We start from the raw sequence: 21,005 nt of genomic DNA on the forward strand, positions 1-21,005 counted from the left end.
ATTCGACCGATTTTGACTCGATTGTACATGCTGGAAAGATCTTGGTTGAAAGTGCTTGATGACGTGCGTGGCAGTAACCGCGTTCGATATCGCGACGACCAACGAACACGGGCCGTTCTGCGCATTCCAAGTGTTGACTGCCAACAGCTGCTCATTGATTTAGATGTTTGGATGGTGCTTGTCCAATTGTTTAACCACTTTGCATCAAGCCCTTGTTTTCTCTGATGGACCAGCGCAGTTTTGACATTTTAGCAATAATGTTATCCCTACTTATGACACCTAAATGAAATATATATATATATATATATATATATATATATATATATATATTTTTTTTTTTTTTTCAAGACTAACCAGGCTTTCATCGCATGGCATTTTTTTCCCTGAAACAATTCTGTTTTCTAAGCATTTTAATAGGAAAAAAGAAAAAAAAAACACTTCTCAGTTTTACCAATTCCAGTTTGAAATAAATAAATTAAAAAAAAAACCCACCACAAATTTTGTTTGGCTATTTCTACTGTTTATCACAAAAAAACCAACTTATCACAAGAACTACGTTCCTGTCACAATTTATGGTGAAGATATTTGATTCTGAAATAATGCTACAGTGTGCATTTTTCACTATGAACTGAGAAAATAAAAGTATTTTTAATGGTAAAAATCAATTTTATTAGCTCAAGGGACATATATTCCCGTTCACCAATTAGTGCTGCAGCAGATAGAGCCTGAGGTGTGCACAGGAGCAAGCCCAGTCGTGCACAGCAATGCTTCAGCTGCACAACTTATATCTACGCCCTCGTGGCTTAGATGAAGTCACAGAGGACGTAGATATACTGTAGTGGTGGAAAAAGTGGTTAAATTGTTGGTCCACTAAAGCGAAGGACCCCAGGCCGCTGTCCCCCCAAGTGCCCGAGCAGTGTAAAATCTAACCTGTCTCGCTGACTTGATTCCTGGCCTCATCCACTGTCACCTCCATGTGGCACGAGGCGGGTCACATGAAATCACCACGTGTTGCCGCTCGTGGGTGACAGCAGAGGAGGCTGGGAGTCACGGCAGTGGGGCAAGTGACGTTTTACAATTTTCATGCACTGGGGGCGGGGCATTTGAACTTGTAGGGGCGGAGTCTCTTGGCTAACCTGATCGATTTCAGGCTGAAATCTATCGGAAATCGGCCTGAAGTGTATGGACAGGTGACAGATCTCACTCCAATAAGATACAACCAGAGAGAGATCTGTCTATTGATATGTTAGATATATGGGCACATTAACACATGTACGTTTTAATTTATATGTACGAGTAGTGTCTACTGAAGGGGGTCCCTCTTTAAAGAGAGTCTGAAGCCAGATTAAAAATGGCTTTTTAGCTGCATAACCAGGGGCTGAGCGGATCAGGTAGCCGCAAAAACACCGCTCCCGAGGGCTGCAATGGCCCACTTTCACGACGCTGCACTGAGAGACTGTCTCTCACTTTCAGCGTGCAGGGAGTCGGGGGAGCGGCATGAGGTGCGACCAGGGAAAGAGAGCTGCCCAATGGCAGCTCAGGAAACCCTGCAGGAACGCCCCTGGCAGGAGTTTTGAGCAGGGAATCCCTCTCCCTGTGTTTGCCTCCAAGATGGCGACAAATCTTGTTGCTAATCTCGGGGGGCCATAGCGTGGTGGTGGTGGTGGGGGGGGGGCAGAGATCGGTGGTGTGGGGACACAGAGGCATGTCATGAGGCAGGGAACACGCTTCTGTGTCCCATCTGCCCCCTGAACATCCACCTCAGGTTCTCCTTAACCCTCTGGGCGATACAATTAGATCGCCCAGGAGGGGGCGCAGCACTTTTTTTTTATTTTTTAAATCCAGGGCTCGCTACATGATAGCCGCTGCGCAGCGGCATCCCCCCACCCACTCCGATCGCCTTCGGCGATCAGAGTAAGCAGGAAATCCCGTTCAGAACGGGATTTCCTGCTGGGTTTCCTCGGTCGCCATGGCGACCGGGCGGGATGACGTCACCGACGTCATGGACGTCGTGACGTCAGAGGGAGTCCCGATCCACCCCTCAGCGCTCCCTGGCACTGATTGGCCAGACTGCGCAAGGGGTCGGGGAGGGGGGGCTGCGCGGCACGGCGGCGATTGGAAGTTACACGCAGCTAGCAAAGTGCTAGCTGCGTGTAACAAAAAAAAAAAAAAATTATGCAAATCGGCCCACCAGGGCCTGAGAACTCCTCCTGCGCAATATACCCAGAGCTCAGCTCGGGATTATCACCCAGGAGGTTAAAGAGAGTCTGAAGCCAGATTAAAAATGGCTTTTTAGCTTATATTTAGCAGGGGCATGTTTGCCCCTGCTAAAACGTTGCTATCCCGAGGCATAACGAGGGGTCTTTACCCCCCAAATCCCCCCTGCTACCTCCGGGGAGTGCTTCCATGTGAGGCGGAGCTATGAGCTGCAGCCCTGCCTCACACGTGTCTATCAGCGGCGAATCTCCGCCTCTCCCCCGCCCCTCTCAGTCTGCTTTCACTGAGAGGGGCGGGGGAGAGGCGGAGATCCGCCGCTGACAGACGCGTGTGAGGCAGGGCTGCAGCTCATAGCTCCGCCTCACATGGAAGCGCACAGGGGCAGCAAAATCCACCACCATGAAAGTCGGTGGATTTTGCAGGGGGGATTAGGGGGGTAAAGACTCCTCGCTATGCCGCGGGATAGCGCGTTTCAGCAGGGGCAAACATGGTCCTGACCAGGACCACTCCACTAAATGCATTGAAGCAGCTGCCATGTGATTGGTTGGTTAGATAATTGCATTCATGTGAAATTGAGCAGGTGTTCCTAATAATCCTTTAGGTGAGTGTATAACGCAGTGCTGTATATATAAATATAATGCGGTGCAGTAAGCCCTCCGTATACATTCTCAGCAGGATCAGAGTCACATAGGCACCCCCCCCCCCTCACCCAGGCACAGAAACTCACCAGATCTTCCAGGGGCGTCTCTCATGCTTCGGCTCCCGGAGACGTTTCACTGAAAGATAAAAGAGACACACGGTAAGATAGCGTCCTACTATATTAGGCAATAGCAAGAGCTCCATTTACTTGTCAAAACGGGCCTATTGATAAATAAACCTTTTCTCTGGAATCAGATCGCCACGTTCGTTCTATGCCGATAACAGGAAGTATTAGGACCCATTTCCACAAGGGAGCCGCGTCTGTTTCTGACCCAGCTCCCACGCTGCCGCGAAGACGCAGACAAACTGTTCAGATGGATTCCGATGTGCACTGCGATTCAGGCGGCAAGCCATTGCTTGAATAGGCAGCGTTTCCCCACTCGCCTGTGTGAAAATGCTGCAGATTCATTCAGAGGGGGGTCGTTAGTCATCACTTGTTTTAGATTAACACTGATCAGGCCTCCAACTGACGCTTTATGGCAGGGATGTCAAACTGGTCCTACGAGGGCCGAAGTGCTCACACATTTTTGGCACAGGTCAAACGAATTGATGGGTCTGAATCATACAAGGTGTGGTCTATCAGGTCGAAAACATTCCTCTCTTTCTCAGTCTATCCTATGGACTTGGCCCTCCAGGCCTGGAGTTCGACACCTGTGCTTTATGGGATGTAGGGAACTGCAACACTCCACTCAATCAGGCCAGATTGCCAGGGAACAAAACCTGCTCCCTCAGGGGTCTACAGGGGTAAGGGAGAAGCACCAAAATCATAAAAAACACACACTCATACACACACAGACAGAGACAGAGAGAGACACACACACACACACACACACACACAGAGAGACACACACACACACACACACACACACACACAGACAGAGACACACGTACACACACGTACACACACACGTACACACACGTACACACACACGTACACACACACACACGTACACACACACACGTACACACACACGTACACACACACACACACACACACGTACACACACACACACGTACACACGCACACACGTACACACGTACACACACACACGTACACACACACGTACACACACACGTACACACACACGTACACACACACGTACACACACACGTACACACACACGTACACACACACACGTACACACACACGTACACACACACGTACACACACACGTACACACACACGTACACACACACGTACACACACACGTACACGTACACGTACACACACACACGTACACACACACGTACACGCACACGTACACGTACACGTACACACACACACGTACACACACACACGTACACACACACACGTACACACACACGTACACGTACACACACGTACACACACACACGTACACACACACACGTACACACACACACGTACACACACACACGTACACACACACACGTACACACACACACGTACACACACACACGTACACACACACACGTACACACACACACGTACACACACGTACACACACACACACGTACACACACACACACACGTACACACACACACGTACACACACACACGTACACACACACACACGTACACACACACACGTACACACACACACGTACACACACACACGTACACACACACACACGTACACACACACGTACACACACACGTACACACACACGTACACACACACGTACACACACACACGTACACACACACACGTACACACACACACGTACACGTACACGTACACACACACACGTACACACACACACACGTACACACACACACGTACACACACACACGTACACGTACACACACGTACACACACACACACGTACACGTACACACACGTACACACACACACACACAGGTATGGTCAATGAGACGTAACTAATTCCCACAAAGTGTACCTGTACATTTTAAAAACGCAATACATAAGATAGTGAATAATCCAGAGGCTTCCCCCATCCCCCTTGCAGTTCCAGTGCTGGGTTCTTCCGAGCCTACTCGACGAGCTTCCGAGCCTACTCGACGAGCCTCCGAGCCTACTCGACGAGCCTTCCGAGCCTACTCGACGAGCCTTCCGAGCCTACTCGACGAGCCTTCCGAGCCTACTCGACGAGCCTTCCGAGCCTACTCGACGAGCCTTCCGAGCCTACTCGACGAGCCTCCGAGCCTACTCGACGAGCTTCCGAGCCTACTCGACGAGCCTCCGAGCCTTCTGAATCTACTCAACGAGTGATTGTCAAAAAGGTTTGCATGGCCATGCTCCAGTCCATGTAAGGGCTGATGCAAACCAACAGTGGTTCTGAGTGTTTTTTAAAACACTGGGGAGTATAAAAACACTTGGCTAATGCAGTGGTCTTTTTGACACTGATAAAACAGTAGTAGTCTGGTTCCACCCCTATACGTTATATCAACAATACAATGTGTACACAAAAACGGGGTTTTTCATGAACCAAAATTCTCTTATTCTTCAATTATTTCTTCAAAATGCAGGTGATAAAGTGTGGATGAGTGTAGATACAACATCAGACCTTCACTTCACATAAAAATGCCTGACACGTGTTTCGCAGCCTTACGCCGCTTCCTCAGAGGCACATCATAATCAACACATCCCAAGTCTAGGTCATAAAAACCACCAACATGATCTGCAGTGAATAAAGAGAAATACCCTCAACGCCGTCCCAGTGCGTGTGGGCTGCAAGAGACACTTACACTTTCTGACCAAATTTTTCTCCGGGGAACGGCGGATAAAGTAACAGGAGCGACGGGGAGGGGAGGAGCGAGAGGCCAGACCTGCCGCGGCACACCAGGCAACATCTCGCGGCACACTAGTGTGCCACGGAACAGCGGTTGAAAAACACTGGGCTAGTGTATTTCAATGGGCTGATGCACCCCAGAGCTGCTCGTTATTCCCCCAAATGCAAACTCGGAGGCATTTCTGAGATTTCGGAGTCGTTTCTGCCTCAATGTAAACTATAGGAAAGTGGAAAACTCCTCTGACAAACGTTACATCAGAGCAGTTTTCCAGGCGTTTCTGTTACAGAAGTTGTTCAGTAACAGCTTTACTGTAACAATATATGAAATCTGCTACACAAAAACGCTCCAAAAAATGCTAGGCATGTTTAGAAAACCTCTCTGCCTAGAATCACTCGGAAATCTGCTTCAAAAACTGCTAGCGTTTGCGGATCCACTAGCGGTTTTTGGTGTGCACTGGCCCTAAGAGGGCGGCCCCACTGCTCAAGTTCAAAATGGCCAGCACCAGCGCAGTAGCACATAGCAGCTCGTGCACGGTTTTCCTCTGCTACTGCACAGGCTGTCAGCGCACCCGCGGAGTATGCACAGGCTGTCAGTGCACCCGCGGAGTGCGCACATGCTCGTTCAAGGATAGAAACAGCGCCACGAAGATGAAGAAGGTCCAGCCAGCAGTGGAGGGGTATTGGAGAATCAGAGATGCCAATGGAGGATCCAGGTGTTCTACCAAGTTAAGAATCTAACGCTTTTGTCCATTAAAGTCACAGGTTTCATTCAATGTAGGATTATGCAATTGTTGCAAATGTATGCAGCATGAGAGTGGACCAATTGAATTCTGCCAAGATGGAATCTAATTGCTTTATTTTCGAGCAGCATATATTTGAAGAACTGTTTGCATTTCATTCACAATCGCCAATGAACTACTTCAGCCCAACTGGACGAGTATACACGTCCAGTGTAATTGTGGAGAGAGCACCAGCAGTTTGTTACTAAATGAGGCATGCCGTATCATTTTATCCGGGACGAGTTGTAGAATACATTTTGGTGTGTTCTAAAGCTTGAACCCACATCACATAATGTAATATAGTAGAATGCAGTAAAGAGGCCCTGTAGTGACATATAGCAGAATGCAGTAAAGAGGCCCTGTAGTGACATATAGCAGAATGCAGTAAAGAGGTCCTGTAGTGACATATAGTAGAATGCAGTAAAGAGGCCCTGTAGTGACATATAGCAGAATGCAGTAAAGAGGCCCTGTAGTGACCTATAGCAGAATGCACTAAAGAGGTCCTGTAGTGACATATAGCAGAATGCAGTAAAGAAGCCCTGTAGTGACATATAGCAGAATGCAGTAAAGAGGCCCTGTAGTGACATATAGCAGAATGCAGTAAAGTGGCCCTGTAGTGACATATAGCAGAATGCAGTAAAGAGGTCCTGTAGTGGCATATAGCAGAATGCAGTAAGAGGCCCTGTAGTGACATATAGCAGAATGCAGTAAAGAGGCCCTGTAGTGACATATAGCAGAATGCAGTAAAGTGGCCCTGTAGTGACATATAGCAGAATGCAGTAAAGAGACCCTGTAGTGACATATAGCAGAATGCAGTAAAGAGGCCCTGTAGTGACGTATAGCAGAATGCAGTAAAGAGGCCCTGTAGTGACATATAGCAGAATGCAGTAAAGAGGCCCTGTAGTGACACATAGCAGAATGCAGTAAATTATTCAGGACACCCATTTATGGTAATCTTCTTGGTTTCAGCATCAGAAACCCTTCCTATATCTATATATTGCTGTATACCAGTATGTAACCCCACCCTCCCAGTGATGCTTAGCCTAGGCTGTTTAGATATGCAGAAGTCTCCTCCTAGAGCATTCTGGGAAACCATGTATATTTTCTACTGGCTTCAGAACACTGAGTAAAAAACATTACACAGTGATGCACCTGACAGGACTAAATATGTTGCTACCTGTGATAAAAGTTAGAATGAAAACCGGGATGAGGAAAGCTATTACAATGTATTATAATGGACAAACACTCGCTAAATAATTTAAAAACGAAAATTGTAAAAAAAAATCAATGTATTCATTAGGATATTTTCACTACAGTTCCTCATAACGCAGTCTTATCTGAATCTTCCAGGAAGGGAACTCGTCTCAAAATCGGCTTCGTCAGACATACAGGAATGATGCTGATTTGCATACAAACTCCACCCCTTCTGTCTCACTTTATGTTGCATTAGCAGAAAGCTGTGATGTTTATTGCTTGAGTTTGATGTACTGTATATGAAATTATACTTTGCACCGTATGGTAAAGAAAAGGCTATTTATGATTGCGCACAAATCCTTTTACAATTGCCTTTATTGTGTGTCACCCTCTCAGCACATTTTATTGGAAGTACTGCAAACACTGTGTGTAAATGCTTTATGCTGTTTACTGTTCCAGCCAGAGGAAAGGTCACTAGTGAAACTTAGTAAGTGGCGAGGTTTACACAGATGTGGAACACTGACAGCGCACACAGAATAAGAGAGTGTTACACTATCTACACTGACAGCGCACACAGAATAAGAGAGTGTTACACTATCGACACTGACAGCGCACACAGAATAAGAGAGTGTTACACCATCTACACTGACAGCGCACACAGAATAAGAGAGTGCTACACTATCTACGCTGACAGCGCACACAGAATAAGAGAGTGTTACACTATCTACTCTGACAGCGCACACAGAATAAGAGTGTGTTACACTATCTACACTGACCGCGCACACAGAATAAGTGAGTGTTACACTATCATCACTGGCAGCATACACAGAATAAGAGAGCGTTACACTATCTACACTGACAGCGCACACAGAATAAGAGAGTGTTACACTATCTACACTGACAGCGCACACAGAATAAGAGAGTGTTACACTATCTACACTGACAGCGCACACAGAATAAGAGTGTTACACTATCTACACTGACAGCGCACACAGAATAAGAGAGTGTTACACTATCTACACTGACAGCGCACACAGAATAAGAGAGTGTTACACTATCTACACTGACAGCGTACACAGAATAAGAGAGTGTTACACTATCTACACTGACAGCGCACACAGAATAAGAGAGTGTTACACTATCTACACTGACAGCGCACACAGAATAAGAGAGTGTTACACTATCTACACTGACAGCGCACACAGAATAAGAGAGTGTTACACTATCTACACTGACAGCGCACACAGAATAAGAGAGTGTTACACTATCTACACTGACAGCGCACACAGAATAAGAGAGTGTTACACTATCTACACTGACAGCGCACACAGAATAAGAGTGTTACACTATCTACACTGACAGCGTACACAGAATAAGAGAGTGTTACACTATCTACACACTGACAGCGCACACAGAATAAGAGAGTGTTACACTATCTACACTGACAGCACACACAGAATAAGAGTGTTACACTATCTACACTGACAGCGCACACAGAATAAGAGAGTGTTACACTATCTACACTGACAGCGCACACAGAATAAGAGAGTGTTACACTATCTACACTGACAGCATACACAGAATAAGAGTGTTACACTATCTACACCCTAGGTTCTCAACGTGTGGTACGCGTACCCCAGGGGGTACTTCTGATGGTTCCAGGGGGTACTTGGGCTTGATATGCTTAACCAAGAATAACACATTTAGAGTTTTAGAAAATGATAAATCCTATATAAAACAACACCAAATAAGTATTTTAGCTAATTAAAAGCAATAGTAAATGCTTGGGAATTGTTTAGAATCAATTATCATGTATTAGGATTTAATATATATTTATCAAGGGGTACTTCTGATAATGTTTACTATGCTAGGGGGTACTTTGTGAGTACAGGACTTTAAAAGGGGTACACACCGATAAAATGTTGAGAAACACTGATCTACACTGACAGCGCACACAAAATAAGAGAGTGTTACACTATCTACACTGACAGCGCACACAGAATAAGAGAGTGTTACACCATCTACACTGACAGCGCACACAGAATAAGAGAGGTACACTATCTACACTGACAGCGCACACAAAATAAGAGAGTGTTACACTATCTACACTGACAGCGCACACAGAATAAGAGAGTGTTACACTATCTACACTGACAGCGCACACAGAATAAGAGAGTGTTACACTATCTACACTGACAGCGCACACAGAATAAGAGTGTTACACTATCTACACTGACAGCGCACACAGAATAAGAGTGTTACACTGACAGCGTACACAGAATAAGAGTTACACCATCTACACTGACAGCGCACACAGAATAAGAGAGTGTTACACTATCTACACTGACAGCGCACACAGAATAAGAGAGTGTTACACTATCTACACTGACAGCGTACACAGAATAAGAGAGTGTTACACTATCTACACTGACAGCGCACACAGAATAAGAGAGTGTTACACTATCTACACTGACAGCGCACACAGAATAAGAGTGTTACACTATCTACACTGACAGCGCACACAGAATAAGAGTGTTACACTGACAGCGTACACAGAATAAGAGTTACACCATCTACACTGACAGCGCACACAGAATAAGAGAGTGTTACACTATCTACACTGACAGCGTACACAGAATAAGAGAGGTACACTATCTACACTGACATCGTACACAGAATAAGAGAGTGTTACACTATCTACACTGACAGCACACACAGAATCAGAGAGTGTTACACTATCTACACTGACAGCACACACAGAATAAGAGAGTGTTACACTATCTACACTGACAGCGCACACAGAATAAGAGTGTTACACTATCTACACTGACAGCACACACAGAATAAGAGAGTGTTACACTATCTACACTGACAGCACACACAGAATAAGAGAGTGTTACACTATCTACACTGACAGCACACACAGGATAAGAGAGTGTTACACTATCTACACTGACAGCGCACACAGAATAAGAGAGTGTTACACTATCTACACTGACAGCGCACACAGAATAAGAGAGTGTTACACTATCTACACTGACAGCGCACACAGAATAAGAGTGTGTTACACTATCTACACTGACAGCGCACACAGAATAAGAGAGTGTTACACTATCTACACTGACAGCGTACACAGAATAAGAGAGTGTTACACTATCTACACTGACAGCGCACACAGAATAAGAGAGTGTTACACTATCTACACTGACAGCGCACACAGAATAAGAGAGTGTTACACTATCTACACTGACAGCGCACACAGAATAAGAGAGGTACACTATCTACACTGACAGCGCACACAGAATAAGAGAGTGTTACACTATCTACACTGACAGCGTACACAGAATAAGAGAGTGTTACACTATCTACACTGACAGCGCACACAGAATAAGAGAGTGTTACACTATCTACACTGACAGCGTACACAGAATAAGAGAGTGTTACACTATCTACACTGACAGTGCACACAGAATAAGAGAGTGTTACACTATCTACACTGACAGCGCACACAGAATAAGAGTGTTACACTATCTACACTGACAGCGCACACAGAATAAGAGTGTTACACTATCTACACTGACAGCGCACACAGAATAAGAGAGGTACACTATCTACACTGACAGCGCACACAGAATAAGAGAGTGTTACACTATCTACACTGACAGCGTACACAGAATAAGAGAGTGTTACACTATCTACACTGACAGCGCACACAGAATAAGAGAGTGTTACACTATCTACACTGACAGCGTACACAGAATAAGAGAGTGTTACACTATCTACACTGACAGCGCACACAGAATAAGAGAGTGTTACACTATCTACACTGACAGCGCACACAGAATAAGAGTGTTACACTATCTACACTGACAGCGCACACAGAATAAGAGTGTTACACTATCTACACTGACAGCGCACACAGAATAAGAGTGTGTTACACTATCTACACTGACAGCACACACAGAATAAGAGTGTGTTACACTATCTACACTGACAGCGTACACAGAATAAGAGTGTGTTACACTATCTACACTGACAGCGTACACAGAATAAGAGAGAGTTACACTATCTACACTGACAGCGTACACAGAATAAGAGAGTGTTACACTATCTACACTGACAGCGCACACAGAATAAGAGAGTGTTACACCATCTACACTGACAGCGTACACAGAATAAGAGAGTGTTACACTATCTACACTGACAGCGCACACAGAATAAGAGAGTGTTACACCATCTACACTGACAGCGCACACAGAATAAGAGAGTGTTACACTATCTACACTGACAGCGCACACAGAATAAGAGAGGGTTACACTATCTACACTGACAGCGCACACAGAATAAGAGTGTTACACCATCTACACTGACAGCGTACACAGAATAAGAGAGTGTTACACTATCTACACTGACAGTGCACACAGAATAAGAGAGTGTTACACTATCTACACTGACAGCGCACACAGAATAAAAGAGTGTTACACTATCTACACTGACAGCGCACACAGAATAAGAGAGTGTTACACTATCTACACTGACAGCACACACAGAATAAGAGAGTGTTACACTATCTACACTGACAGCACACACAGAATAAGAGAGTGTTACACTATCTACACTGACAGCACACACAGAATAAAAGAGTGTTACACTATCTACACTGACAGCGCACACAGAATAAGAGAGTGTTACACTATCTACACTGACAGCGTACACAGAATAAGAGAGTGTTACACTATCTACACTGACAGCGCACACAGAATAAGAGAGTGTTACACTATCTACACTGACAGCGTACACAGAATAAGAGAGTGTTACACTATCTACACTGACAGCGCACACAGAATAAGAGAGTTACACCATCTACACTGACAGCGTACACAGAATAAGAGAGTGTTACACTATCTACACTGACAGCGCACACAGAATAAGAGAGTTACACCATCTACACTGACAGCGCACACAGAATAAGAGAGTGTTACACTATCTACACTGACAGCGCACACAGAATAAGAGAGTGTTACACTATCTACACTGACAGCGTACACAGAATAAGAGAGTGTTACACTATCTACACTGACAGCGCACACAGAATAAGAGTGTTACACTATCTACACTGACAGCGCACACAGAATAAGAGAGTGTTACACTATCTACACTGACAGCGCACACAGAAGAAAGTATATATCTTGCCAGGGGATTGTGTGCATTTTTAAGTGATTTTATTTGATGCTTTGTATTATAAGAATTTGACATATGTGCATAATAAACTTTACCTTTTCAGTGGTGCGGTTTTTGACCCTTTATTGGGAAAAACAATTGCTTGCATTCATTTGGGCCCATTGCACACTTTATAGATATTGGTACTGATCTCCCTTCCTTATAATCTGAACGTACTTATAGTTACATGTCTTATGTATGCAGCTTTACTACTTTGTGGACTAACAGACAGGCACCGCTCCAATCTGTAATGAACTCAGCTGCTTGTCTCATTCATCTCTCCTCTCGCTCTTCCTCTGCTGCTCCTCTCTGTCAAGCTCTTCACTGGCTACCAATTACCCAGAGGATCCAGTTCAAACTCCTAACCCTAACCTACAAAGCTCTCCACAATCTCTCTCCCCGGTACATCTCCTCACTAGTTTCCAGATAATAACCCAACCACAATCTCAGATCTGCAAGACCTATCGTCCTCCTCTAGAATCACCTCCTCACATTCACGTATACAAGACTTTTCACGTGCTTCACCCCTCCTCTGGAATCTCCTGCCACAACACATCAGTCACTCTCCAACCTTTGGCATCTTTAAACGTGCCCTTAAAACTCACTTTTCTTCTGACAAGCATACGCTCTACCTTAGGCCAGTTCCCCCCGTGATCTCTGGCCAAGTTGTACTCCTACTACGGTAGATAACCTAAAACACACTGCCTGTATGAATATTGCACACCACACCACCTCTTGTCCCCCCCAATCTTTTAGATTATAATCTTGCTAGGGCAGGGTTCTCTCACCCTTTTGTGTCTCGGAATTTATTACACATTTTATTCATACCAATTACGTATTTTGTACCAACTCTGTATTTCGTATACTGGTGTACACCATTGTCTGTATTATTATGTAGCCCATGGTTGTTTCTTACTTTGTACAGCGCCCCGGAATACGTTGGTGCTTTACAAATGAATAATAATACAGGCCTGTCACATGCTTCCGCATCTCCTCATTTGCAATTGGACCATAACAGCCCCTCAGACGAGAAAACTCATCTTTACTCCTTTGTACAGCTCAACTCCCACATGCATTCCGAGCCCCGGAGGCTACTGAAGAGACTGACTATAACCTGCCCTCCTCAAGTATGTGTGACATGCCCTGTGTACATGAGAGGATCCATACACAGTGACAGATGGAAGAGATACTCTATCCCAGGAGAACACAACAACATCTGACACAGTATAAGTATGGTCTCCTCTCCCCCCCCCCCCCCCCCCCCCCCCCAATTAGCCTTAAAGGGAACCTTAATGGAGAAGGATATGGATTTTTCGTTTTAAAATAATACCTGTTGTCTGACTCTCCTGCTGATCCTGTGTCTCTAATACTTTTAGCCACAGCCCCTCAACAAGCATGCAGATCAGGTGCTCTGACTGAAGTCAGACTGGATTAGCTGCATGCTTGTTTCAGGGGTGTGATTCAGCCACTACTGCAGCCAAAGAGATCAGCAGAGAAAAAAAGAAGGGAACACCGAGAGCCCAATATAGTGTAGTATGTCCAATAATGGGTAATGAGAGGTTTATAAATGTATATACTCACAAGTCAGGGTCACCGTATAGGTAACCACTGTATAGGCAGGTGAGGAGATTAGACCTGTCCTCACTCAGGATTAATATGTCGCTCTCTGTAGATAGGGAGAAGAAAAGGGGGATTCAACCCCTCCACCAGGGGTGGAAGCTGATATTGAAAGGAGAACAGAGGCGCCAAAAGAATAAAATGTATTAAAAGCTTTAAAAATTCCCCGGGAGGCGGTGGTGGACTCATCTCCCCGAAGTAGATAATACCGTCAATTTTAATACAAACAAGTTTATTTATATACTCCAATTAACAATGCAACGCGTTTCGCAGGTATATTTCCGCTTCTTCAGGCAATAACAAATAGGAGTACACACAGTACAGTCTCAAGGTCACGATAAGTGCCTCTGTTCTCCTTACAAAGTGATCAGCAGGGCTGCCAAGCAACTAGTGTTTAAAAGGAAACATCCATATCCCTCTCAGTTGAGGCTCCCTTTAAAGTCAAACTAAAGACAAAAACAGGTCCTATAGCCTTCCTGTTCCTTTACCCTCGTTCCCCCTAGGGCTCCTCAGTTTAAATCTCCTGCTGTTGGAGGCTTCAGAAGTCTTCCGGAGTGCTCCTGAAGACATGCGGCTCTGTACTGCGCATGCATGGGAGAGTGAACATGCAGCGATTAGTCTTCAGGAGCACCCGGGCTCCTGGAGACTTCTGAAGCCCACTTACAGCAGAAGAGAGCAGCCTCCGGTCGGAGACCGCTATCCGGGTGAGTATCTCTTTGGGGTTAGCTTCAGACTCCCCTTAAATTAAAGCTACTGTAGGACATTACACTGTCACTATGGAGGAGATTTGATGGTGAGCTCCTCTGAGGACAGTCAGTGACATGACTATGTACTCTGTAATATGCTGCAGAAGATGTCAGCACTATATAAATACATAATAATATGGTAGAACATTACACTATGACTGTGGCAAGATTAGATTGTAAGCTCCTCTGAGGACAGTCAGTGACATGACTATGTACTCTGTAATGTGCTGCAGAAGATGTCAGTGCTATATAAATACATAATAATATGGTAGAACATTACACTATGACTGTGGCAAGATTAGATTGTAAGCTCCTCTGAGGACAGTCAGTGACATGACTATGTACTCTGTAATGTGCTGCAGAAGATGTCAGTGCTATATAAATACATAATAATAATATGGTAGGACATTACACTATGACTGTGGCAGGTTTAGATTGTAAGCTCCTACGAGGACAGTCAGTAATATGACTATGTACTCTGTAATGTGCTGCAGAAGATGTCAGTGCTATATAAATACACAATAATAATAATAATAATAATATGGTAGGGCATTAGACTAGGACTATGGTAGGGATTAGATTGTGAGATCCTCTGAGGACAGTCAGTGACATGGCTATGTACTCTGTAACGTGCTGCAGAAGATGTCAGTGCTATATAAACACGACAGAGGTGCCTGGCTCTTCTACTGACCACATATGCTATTGCTACGTTATTGCCTGATGAAGCGGGATCAAACCTGCGAAACGCGTTGCATATTTGGAGTTGATAAATAAAATATATTGACTGTCTTTACTACAGTCGTTGTGTGTCTACTTGGAGGAGGTAAGTCCACCACTACCTCCTCTATTTACCAAGAATTTCGTTTTTAAGCTCATTTAGCTTCCTTTTATCCTTTTGGCGCCTCTGTTTTCCTGCATAATATTGAGTCCACCCTGGGTGGAGGGTTGAACCCCCTTGTTTCTCCTCAACAGAGAGCGACTTCTTATTCCTGAGTGGGGTCAGGAAAATCTCCCCACCTGCCTTTACAGCGGTTGCCTAATGGTAACCCTGGTTTGTAAGTATTAATATTTACTCTATCTAGTAACCATTTACCAGTACACATTACACTATTCGGGCTCTTGGGTGTTCCTTGTTTCTATATAAACACGACTGTAATAAAGTGTAGGAGTGGATACTGTAGTACACTCATGCAGTGCTTTCTCTTGTGTAAGCAGGGGACAGGCCAAGCAGCCAGGGGAGCAGGGGACAGGGCAGGGAGCCAGCGGGCAGGGGACAGGGCAGGCAGGGAGCCAGCGGGCAGGGGACAGGGCAGGCAGGGAGCCAGCGGGCAGGGGACAGGGCAGGCAGGGAGCCAGCGGGCAGGGGACAGGGCAGGCAGGGAGCCAGCGCGCAGGGGACAGGGCAGGGCGCCAGCAGGCAGGGCGCCAGCGGGCAGGGGGAGGGCAGGGAGTCAGCGGACAGGGGGAGCAGGGGACAGGGCAGGCAGTCAGCCGGTACAGAAGCAGGGCAGGGAGCCAGCGGGCAGGGGAGCAGGGCAGTGACGCGGAGGTTAGCAGGGCACTTTGCAGAAGTAAAGCCTGCTCACATTTCCAGCTTCTTAATTATTTAGTGATCTCAATAAACAATGCAGCGTGCAATAAACTCCATGAAAAGAGAAAACGGATCATCCTGCTCATTTAACACAATCTGCAGGCTTTGCATCGCTGGAATCCAGATAGCAGCTAAACACACAAGACGGCCACATTCTTCTGCAGTGGAAATTAACTGTCACGCTCTTAGTACTGCATGAAGCCTGTGTCCAGGCGTGACAGTACTGCTATCCGGAATCAGGGCACACGTACTCCATCTGTATACTGTGCAGGGGGTCAGTCCCAGCAATGTACGCTGCACATAGCCATATACTATGCACAGCAATGTACCCTATGTATACAGGCGCAGTGCTGGTGGGGTTGTAGTGTTTGCAGGTCACACCCTGCTGTTACACACCCTCACATCACTGCTGTACAAACACTGCAGTAATGACAGTCCTCAAACTGCCAAGCAAATGACAGCAGAAGTGCAGAGAGGAAAGGGCGACAGCTGAGTGACCTGGACTCTGCGTCGTGCAAGTGTCAGACAGGACCACAATGGGCACACTGCCACTACCTCCTCTAGGCCTGGGGAATCACTCCTGGACTTGCAATCACAGAAGTGCTTTGTGAACGAGTTATTATTTTGCGTAGCCCTGTTGTATAGATTTTGAGCGCTATGTAGCGCTTCCCATAAATCACAGTTGAGCAGGGCAGCACAGCAACAGAGAGCAATGCAGGTGCCATGCGCTGTGTACAATGACCCCCACACACCAACTGCATTTCATTCCAATTGGTATATTGGGTGCGAGCGCAAGGGCATAGGAATAACACGGCGTTCGCTGTGCGCTCTTCACAATGCTGCTATTCAATGTACACCCAAACGCAACAGTAGTGCATGCAGCATTTTCCCTGCGTTATCAATGGGGGTGCAAGAAAAACGCATCACAAAATGCAATGAGTTAATTTCCTCCATCTACCACAAATGTTCTTTTTAAAGGACCACTATAGCAAAAAAAAAAAAAATCATAACATTTAAATTAAAGAGGAACTCCAGTAAAAATAACGTAATAAAAAAGTGCTTCATTTTTTACAATAATTATGTATACATTTAGTCAGTGTATGCCCATTGTAAAATCTTTTAAATCCCTGATTTACATTCTGACATTTATTACATGGTGACATTTTTACTGCTGGCAGGTGATGTAGCTGCTGCATGCTTTTTCGGCAGTTGGAAACAGCTGTAAACAGCTATTTCCCACAATGCAACAAGGTTCACAGACAGGAAACTGGCAGGAGTACCACGGTCCTCAGAGTTTCTTTTGGGAGGGGTTTCACCACAATATCAGTCATACAGCGCCCCCTGATGGTCTGTTTGTGAAAAGGAATAGATTTCTCATGTAAAAGGGGGTATCAGCTACTGATTGGGATAAAGTTTAATTCTTGGTCGGAGTTTCACTTCAAATATGTGTGTACGTACACCTATAAAGTATTTTTTCCTATGTTGCTGTCACTTACCATAGGCAGTAAAATTCTGACAGAGCCAACAGTTTTGGACTAGTCCATTTCCTCATGGAGGCGTTACAGCAAATTCTTTACAAAAGCACTGCCTGGAAAGGATCTATACAAAGATGCAGCCAGCAGCCATACTTGCTTGCACACCGTTTTGGTAGTTGGACTGGGCAACTGCCGTTATGCAAGTGCTTTTGGGAATGAAGAAAACCCTGAGAATTCCGCTTGAGTAGACTAGTTGGACTAATACAGTGATCTGCAAACTTGGCTCTCCAGCTGTTAAAGAGAACCCGAGGTGAGTTTGAAGAATATTATCTGCATACAGAGGCTGGATCTGCCTATACAGCCCAGCCTCTGTTGCTATCCCAAACCCCCCAAAGGTCCCCCTGCACTCTGCAATCCCTCATAAATCACAGCCACGCTGCTGACAAACAGCTTGTCAGAGCTGGCTGTGTTTATCTCTATAGTGTCAGTCTGCTTCTCTCCCCGCCTCCTGCAGAACTCCAGTCCCCGCCTGCATCCCTTCCCTCCCTGCTGATTGGAGGGAAGGGACGGGGGCAGGGACCGGAGCTATGCAGGAGGCGGGGGAGCAGCTGAGACTGACACTACAGATGTAAACACAGCCTCACAGCATGGCTGTGATTTATGAGGGATTGCAGAGTGCAGGGGGACCTTAGTGGGGTTTGGGATAGCAACAGAGGCTGGGCTGTATAGGCAGATCCAGCCTCTGTATGCAAATAACATTCTTTAAACACACCTCGGGTTCTCTTTAAGGATCTACAAGTCCCACAATGCATTTGCCTTTATGAATTATGACTGTGGCTGTCAGACTCCTGCAATGCATTGTGGGACTTGTAGTTCCTTAACAGCTGGAGAGCCAAGTTTGCAGGTCACTGGACTAGCAGACTAGTAGACTTGAGTTGGACTAGTCCCAAAACCTGTCAGTACTTTACTACCTGCCGTGACAGGAACACAGGAGGGAAGCCATTTATAGTTCATTTTATTGTATTTCTTATGAGTATGTGTAGTCCTGTATTATACTTTTTTGGGCTAGTGGTCCTTTACCATCAGAAATCACCCGATTGCACGTTAAGCCCATCGCAACGTGTACCGTACCCATTAGAGAACATCGCAGCTCATTTGTGATTCTGAACTGGATTTTTGATGTTAAAAGACAACTGTAGTGAGAGGTACACGGAGGCTGCCATATGTATTACCTCTTAAACAATACCAGTTGCCTGGCAGCCCTGCTGATCTATTTGGCTGCAGTAGTGTCTGAATCACACCAGCATGCAGCTAATATTGTCAGATTTGACAATAATGTCAGAAACCCCTGATCTGCTGCATGCTTGTTCAGGGTCTATGGCTTATTAGAGGCAGAGGATCAACAGGACAGCTTAAAGAGACCCTGTACTAAAACAAAAAAAAAAACGCCCCCTGGGGGGTACTCATCTCGGTAGGGGGAAGCCTCAGGGTCCCAATGAGGCTTTCCCCACCCCTGTAGCTGCAGACAGTCCAGCGCTGGCTCCCCCGAAGTGTCCGGCAATCCTTCCCCAACAAGCCTGACAATGCTGGTTATATTTACCCTTCCTGGCTCCAGCGGGTGGCGCAGTTGTGACTCTCCGCACAGAGATAGGCGGAAATAGCCGATCTCTGTCGGGTCTGCTCTACTACGCAGGCGCAGGAGACTTACGTCTGCGCAGCGAGACCGCCGTGGGAACAGGAGGACGGGGGAAACCTCGATCGGATCCGGAAGGCTTCCCCCACCCAAGGTGACTACCCCCCAGGGGAACTTTTTGTTGTTACAGGTTTTCTTTAAAAGGAAATAAATATGGCAGCCTCCATATCCCTCTCGCTTCAGGTGTCCTTATAGGGCCCCAACTCTTGGAGAAAAGTGCAGTGCGTTTAGGCCATCAGTGCTGGAAAATCACTTTTTACTTACCCATTCCTAGTCCCTATCCCTCACTCCAACCCAGACATTATACAATACACTGAGGCCTTAATATATCTCATGGGAAGGTGAGCAGACACACTGCAGACAGAGATTCCACAATAAAGTCTCTAGGTTTATAAAAATGGGCAATCTACATCCAGCCTGCGGCTGGGGACTTAATTGATCCCCCCTGTTCAGACAGGGTTATGTCTAGAAATTCTTTCTCTGTATTATATGGACTATAGTTCAGGTCCACATTTTCCTCATTATCTTATTTTACCATTTTTATTTTTTATTTTTATTTTTATATCATTTTTATTTTTTTATTTTTTATTTTTTATTTTTTACTTTCTATTTTTTGTTTCACTTTGAACTTGATTTTGGGACTGGAGAACTTGGTCCAAAAACTAAATGAACATCTAGCATTAGCGGATGTCGTTTTTGTAGGAAGAAACAATATAGGCATGGATGATTATACTTCATGTCAAAGTGGTTCTTGTCCCAATATTTGTGGTTAGGCCGTTCTTATAACAGCATCACTGTATTTCTGCCTATTTGTGCAATAGACATGCAAAGATTGGGGCTATATGCCAAAATACGCAAATCTACATATTAAACCTCCATTGATATTGTATTTTTTTTGAAACACCTCCGTAGGAATTGGTTTTGTAAGTGTATAGGAGTTTTGCTGTTTGTACAATTAAACATATGAAACTGTGATGGAGGAGTCACTTCCTGGCTGGCGGCCGCATAGGCTTTAAAACAAGGGCGCACACGTCACTCCGT

The 21,005-nt window shown here is 45.5% G+C and overlaps 1 protein-coding gene across 1 annotated transcript in view; it reads right to left on the reverse strand.

Annotated features, from left to right (window-relative positions):
* Window positions 1-21,005, reverse strand: part of LOC137531932 (musculoskeletal embryonic nuclear protein 1-like) — an 86,504-nt gene that overhangs the window by 55,723 nt on the left and 9,776 nt on the right. Inside the window, exon 2 of the mRNA XM_068251967.1 lies at window positions 2,945-2,993. Coding sequence (XP_068108068.1) covers window positions 2,945-2,993 — 49 coding nt within the window. The remainder of the gene's footprint in view (window positions 1-2,944; window positions 2,994-21,005) is intronic.

The sequence above is a fragment of the Hyperolius riggenbachi genome, chromosome 9 (assembly GCF_040937935.1).
Source record: "Hyperolius riggenbachi isolate aHypRig1 chromosome 9, aHypRig1.pri, whole genome shotgun sequence".
NCBI classification, from domain to species: Eukaryota; Metazoa; Chordata; class Amphibia; order Anura; family Hyperoliidae; genus Hyperolius; species Hyperolius riggenbachi.